General features: G+C 56.4%; 1 protein-coding gene across 1 annotated transcript; it reads left to right on the top strand.

Moving 5' to 3' along the window:
* Window positions 1-932: 932 nt before the first annotated feature.
* Window positions 933-4,368, top strand: LOC134152580 (uncharacterized). The gene is made up of 9 exons (XM_062598089.1): window positions 933-949; window positions 1,009-1,081; window positions 1,176-1,230; window positions 1,313-1,531; window positions 2,623-2,675; window positions 2,770-2,824; window positions 2,911-2,962; window positions 3,057-3,144; window positions 3,335-4,368. The coding sequence occupies exons 1-9, from the start codon at window positions 933-935 to the stop codon at window positions 3,416-3,418; spliced, it is 696 nt and encodes a 231-aa protein (XP_062454073.1). The 3' UTR covers window positions 3,419-4,368.
* The last annotated feature ends 1,976 nt before the right edge of the window (window positions 4,369-6,344 follow it).

Below are 6,344 nucleotides of genomic sequence, written 5' to 3'. Positions count from 1 at the left end.
GATCCACACCGCGCAGCGGTAGCGCGGTAGGCATCCGTCGTCTTTTGCCTGGCGTGACTCATCGGCGTCGCGGCGACAGATCGCCTCTCATTCCGTGTGGCCGGCTAAAAGGGGCCGTCCGTCACTCCAGCTTTGCGTCGTAGCCGTTTGCGGCCAATCATCTTTGCCATCGTCGAGGCATCATCGGCCGCTCTTTTTTTGCGTCTTTGCGGCGTCCTTTCAGGGTTTTCTTCCCTGCGTCATCGCCGCGTCGGATCTTTCTCGCCGACCTTTCTCGCGTCGATCTTTCTGGCTTTGCCAGAGCTCTCGCCACCGGAAGTGGTGGCACTTGGTTCCTTTCTGGTCTTGTGCAGAGCATCAGAGCTGTGCGGTCGTGATGTTGTAGAGCTTTCTAGCCCACAGCATCTTATGTGTGGGAGTAGTTCTTTTTGTGTAGGGCTTTCCTGCGTGTTTGTGTCTAATGTTTCTTATCTGTCTGTTTAGTGCTGGAGCTGCCTTGCGTGTGGGTGTTAGGAACGGTAGTGTGTAGAGCGTGTCAGTGATGGACCGGAGCGGCAATCGATCGGCCTCCTTGCGCTCTGCTTTGATTTTTTGCAGATATGCAGCGGCTTTCCCAGCGGGCTGAAGAGAGATGGAGGAAGAAAGGGTTGTGCTATAAGAAGATGAGCTAGAGTTGTTTTTGGAAGGAGAGCAGTGTGGTCAACGGTCCCCTTGTTAACTTTTGTTTTGTGCTTGTAGGTGTGGAACAATGTGCAGCAAGGGTCCCTCTCCTCCGGGAGGAGCGCGGCGAGGCGAGCGTCAGTCCGAGAGAGGATGCGGAACCTAGTATAGAGCCGTCGTCCTGTCGGCGCCGTCCCCGTTGCCCACCGCTGTTCTGATTTTACAGGTGTGTGGCATGCCTCGGCATGGCAACCCATAGCCTGGCGGTCAGGATGGGCAAGCGGAGCAGGTAAGTGTTATAGTGAGGTATGGTTGCAGACGGGGTGTGGTTTTTGGCATCACCTCCAGGTGTAGTCTTTTCTCTGGTTTTGCAGGAAGTCGTGGAGAGGAGAACGTGAGCGGCAACAAGAAGGCTGAGCAGGTGAGAGGGGGCACTTGTGAGCTGGAGTTCCCCTGTCCTGTCGGGTAATGCCAGGCTGCTGGTCAGTAACTTATTTTTTTCTTTTCTTTTCGAGGTACTGTGTGGGCTTTTCCCAGGAATGTTTGAGTGTTTGAGATTAGGTAGAATGGGTGAGTATAATGGTGTGACAGTTCTAGAGCTAAGTCGATGCCGCCTAGCAGAAGAGTACTTTTGTTGTCTCGTTTTTTCCAGGTGCCATGAGTGTTCTCATAGCCACGACGGAGCGTAGAATCGGTGCGGTGCAGGTGAACGGAGCAATTATAACGATTGCGGGGAGGGTGCCGTCGCAGAAGAGGCCGGAGCCGACCGGCACAGGGGCGACCGCTCGCGCTCCAGTTTGGCGAGCGACGAAGGCGAACGTGGCGACCGAAGGAAGATCGGAGAGGATGCGACCGTTATCGAGGATGACTCGTGAGGACAGACGGTGACTCGCAGTACTCCAAAAACGAAATTGAGGGTCAAAGAGTGTGTGTGGGGTGTATATGTGCACACTGACATTCAGTGTAGCATGGAGGGTTCTTCTGGTGATTCCTGTGCGAGGCAAGTGCAGCAGAGGGTGTACGGGAGAAAGCAAGGGTGCGCTAGGCAGGGCAGCTGCAGCTTGTGTCTGTGTTGTGTGTAGCTGTGATACCTTTTTTTCTCAGGTCTTGATGTCACTCTTGTTCTTTGTGCTCAAGGAGCACGGCCCATACTGTGCAGCAGTAGAGCGATAGGCATCTGTTGTCTTTTGTCTGGCGTGACTCATCAACATCCTGCCAAGGGATCCTGTCTCATTCTGTGCGGCCAGCTAGAAGGGGCGGTCCGTCGCTCCGGCTTCGCGTCCCGGTCATTCGCGGCCGATCGTTTCCGCGGTCGTCATCGAGGCCTCGTCGGCTCTCGTCTTCTGGGACCGCTCTCGTTTTGCATCTTGCTGGCACCCTTTCAGGGTTCTCTTCCCTGTACAGGCACAGCTCGGGGTCTTCCGTGGCCGGCTGCTTCGGCATCGACTCTCCTGCCTTTGTCGGCACCTTTGCATCATGGATGCTGGTATTTGACTCTTTTGTGGACTTGTCCAGAGCATCAGAGCTGCACAGCTGTGGCATTGTAGGACTTTCTGGCTAGCAAAGGTGTGTGTGTGTGTGTTTCTTTTTGTGTAGGACTCTGCTTTGTGTTTGTGTCTGTCCGTCTGTTTGGGGCTGGAGCTGCCTTGCCTGTGGGCGTTAGGAACGGTAGGATGTAGAGTGTGGCAGGGATGGCTCAGAACACTGATCTGCCAGCCTGCGTGCTCCCCTTTATGCTGTTTTGCAGATGTGCTGCAGCAGCCCATGTGCCCAAGGGAGATGAAGGAAGCGAGAGGCATATCCACTCTTAGGTTCAGGTGCAGAGCAGCATTCCCAGTGGGCCGAAGGGAGACGGAGGAAGAAAGGGGCACAGTCTTAGACGGTGATCTAGGGGTTTGTTGTTGGAAAATGGGGTGGTGTTGTGCTACGGTTCCTGGATCAATTCTTGCTTTGCACTTGTAGATGAGGAGCGATGCGGAGGCCAGATTCCTTGCACCGAGGCAGAATACAGCAAGGTGAGCGTCGGTCCCAGAGATGAAGCGGAGGCTATACAGGGCTGTTGTCCTGTTGACGCCGTCCGTGTCGCACACCGCCGTTCTCGTTTTACAGACGGGCCTCGACACTGTGACCGTAGCATGGCAGTCAGCAGGGGTTATAGGAGCGGGTAAAGGTGTGGGAGCAAATGCTTGATGCGGGTGGGCTGTGGTCTTGCACGCATCACCTCAGTGCACGATTGCTCTGTGCTTGCAGGTTTTGCAGGATGCTGTGGAGAGAAGTCGAGTGCTGGCAAGAGCCTGAGCAGGTGAGAGCATATCTTGTTTGTGTCAGAATGTAATTGTGTGGTGGGCGGTGTCGGGCTGCCCCTCGATGATGTCTCTCGCTCTGCTTTTTTGCAGGTACCGTGCAGGCCTTTCCGAGGCGTGCCCGGGGTCGCAGGGGAGCAGTTCGGTGCCTGGCATCACGGGGCTGGCGAGCATTGTCTGGGTGAAGAGCAATTTTGTTTTTTTGTTTCTTCCAGATGCTGCGGGTGGCCCATCCAGCCGCAGCGTTGGGGTTTGGAAGTGTTGTAGCGAAGGCGAGCAGAGCATCTGCGGTGCTTTGGGGGAGGGTGTTGTCGGGGATGAGGTAGGAGCTGACCGGCACGGAGGTGACCGCTCGTGCTGCGGTTTGGCAGGTGCCGGAGGCGAACGCGGCGATCGAAGGAAGACCGGAGAGGACGCGGCCGCCGTCGCGGGTGCCTCCTGAGGACAGACGGTGACCCGCAGGCTCCGCACTGTAGAAGCTAAGCTGAAGGGCAAAGGGTGTTGGGGTGTGTTGGCTCAGTGTGTGTGTGTGTGCGTGTGCACGTGTGCTGACATCATTGTAGTGTGGAGGGCTCCTCAGGAGGAGTGCTGTGTGTGAGGAAGAGATGGTGGGGTGTGTGTGGCAGAAAGCGAGGGGGTGCTAGGCAGGGCAGCTCCAGGGTGTCGTCTGTGTTCTGGTGTCGTCTGTGTTCTGGTGTCGTCTGTGTTCTGGTGTCGTCTGTGTTCTGGTGTCGTCTGTGTGTTGTGGCTGTGTTCTCTTTTGCTGAGGTCTTGATGTCGCTCTTGTTCTTTGTGCTCAGGGAGCACAGCCCACACTGTGTAGGAGTAGCGTGGCAGGCATCCGTTGCCCTTTGCCGGGCACGAGTCATCGGCATCGCGCCAAGGGAATCTCGTCTCATTCCGTGCGGCCTACCAGAAGGGGCGCTCCGTCGCTCCGGCTTCGCGTCACGGCCGATCGGGCCACGGTCGTGGCCTCGCCGGCCGCTCCTCTTCCGAGGCCGCTCTCGTTCCGCATCTTTGCGGTGCCCTTTCAGGGTTCTCTTCCCTGCGTTGTCCCGGGCTCGGGTCTTTCTCGCAAGCCTCTTCTTCCTCGGCGTTCCCGGCTTTGCCGGCTCCTTTCCATCGCGAGCGGTGGCCTTTCCCCCTCTTTTCTGGACTCGTCCAGAGCATCTGAGCTGCACAACTGTGCCATTGCATGGCTTTCTGGCTGACAGTCTTGCGTGTGTGTGTGATTCTTTTTGTGTACAATTCTGCTTTGTGTTTGTGTCTGTCCATCTGGGGTTGGAGCTGCCTTGCCTGTGGATGTAGCAATGGTAGGATGTAGAGTGTTGCAGTGATGGACTGGGGTGGTGATCATTCAGCCTTTGCATGCTGTGGTTTATTTCTTGTCAGATGCAGAGCAGCATTCCCAGTGGGCTGAAGGGAGGTGGAGGAAGAAAGGGGTGTAGTCTTAGACAGTGATCTAGGGGTTTGTTGTTGGAAATGGGGTGGTGTTGTGTTGCGGTTCCTGGATCAATTCCCACTTTGTGCTTGTAGATGAGGAGCAATGCGGAGAGCAGATTACTTACGCCCAGGCAGAGCACAGCAAAATGAGCGTCAGTGCAGGAGATGAAGCGGAGCCTATGTAGGGCTGTTGTGTAATCGGTGCCGTTTCTGTTGTGTGCTGCCGTTCCGGTTTTACAGGGGCGCGGCAGAGCTCGGCATGGTGGCCGTAACCCCTGCTGACCGCCAGGCTATAGGAGCGGGTAAAAGGGTGGGCACAAATGCTTGATGCGGGTGGGCTGTGGTCTTGGACACATCACCTCAGTGCACGATTGCTCTGTGCTTGCAGGTTTTGCAGGATGCTGTGGAGAGAAGTCGAGTGCTGGCAAGAGCCTGAGCAGGTGAGAGCATATCTTGTTTGTGTCAGAATGTAATTGTGTGGTGGGCGGTGTCGGGCTGCCCCTCAATGATGTCTCTCGCTCTGCTTTTTTGCAGGTACCGTGCAGGCCTTTCCGAGGCGTGCCCGGGGTCGCAGGGGAGCGGCTCAGTGTCCGGCATCGTGCGGTCGGCGAGCGCCGTCTGGGTGAAGAGCAATTTTGTTTTTTTGTTTCTTCCAGATGCTGCGGGTGGCCCATCCAGCCGCAGCGTTGGGGTTTGGAAGTGTTGTAGCGAAGGCGAGCAGAGCATCTGCGGTGCTTTGGGGGAGGGTGTTGTCGGGGATGAGGTAGGAGCTGACCGGCACGGAGGTGACCGCTCGTGCTGCGGTTTGGCAGGTGCCGGAGGCGAACGCGGCGATCGAAGGAAGACCGGAGAGGACGCGGCCGCCGTCGCGGGTGCCTCCTGAGGACAGACGGTGACCCGCAGGCTCCGCACTGTAGAAGCTAAGCTGAAGGGCAAAGGGTGTTGGGGTGTGTTGGCTCAGTGTGTGTGTGTGTGCGTGTGCACGTGTGCTGACATCATTGTAGTGTGGAGGGCTCCTCAGGAGGAGTGCTGTGTGTGAGGAAGAGATGGTGGGATGTGTGTGGCAGAAAGCGAGGGGGTGCTAGGCAGGGCAGCTCCAGGGTGTCGTCTGTGTTCTGGTGTCGTCTGTGTGTTGTGGCTGTGTTCTCTTTTGCTGAGGTCTTGATGTCGCTCTTGTTCTTTGTGCTCAGGGAGCACAGCCCACACTGTGTAGGAGTAGCGTGGCAGGCATCCGTTGCCCTTTGCCGGGCACGAGTCATCGGCATCGCGCCAAGGGAATCTCGTCTCATTCCGTGCGGCCTACCAGAAGGGGCGCTCCGGCTTCGCGTCACGGCCGATCGGGCCACGGTCGTGGCCTCGCCGGCCGCTCCTCTTCCGAGGCCGCTCTCGTTCCGCATCTTTGCGGTGCCCTTTCAGGGTTCTCTTCCCTGCGTTGTCCCGGGCTCGGGTCTTTCTCGCAAGCCTCTTCTTCCTCGGCGTTCCCGGCTTTGCCGGCTCCTTTCCATCGCGAGCGGTGGCCTTTCCCCCTCTTTTCTGGACTCATCCAGAGCATCTGAGACGCACAACTGTAGCGTCATAGATCTTACCGGCTGGCAACATTGTCTTCGCTGCCCTTCTTCTATGCTAGGGTGTGTGTTTGTGTCTGTATGTACGTCTGTGTCTTTGTTTGGAGCTGCCTTGCCTGTGGATGTAATTATGGTAGTGGGTAGAATATAGTAATGTAGCTATCCTAGTTATTGGGGGGGGGTTAATAAGAGGTAGAGGTATTTATTTATTTATTATTAGTTAGAATTTCCAGTCTGGGGGGCTTCCCGGTCATTCCAACGCAGCATTACCTTTAAGAAGAACGGTAGCAGATAGTTACATTAGCTCAGGGGATGGATGGCTGTAGTGAGCGTGAGCGGGTGGTTGTTTGGTAGTTGGATGGGTCTAATGTTG

The sequence above is a fragment of the Rhea pennata genome, chromosome 31 (genome assembly GCF_028389875.1).
Source record: "Rhea pennata isolate bPtePen1 chromosome 31, bPtePen1.pri, whole genome shotgun sequence".
In the NCBI taxonomy this organism is placed as follows: Eukaryota; Metazoa; Chordata; class Aves; order Rheiformes; family Rheidae; genus Rhea; species Rhea pennata.
Note: the sequence above shows the minus strand (reverse complement) of the source record. Positions and strands in the feature narration are given on the sequence as shown.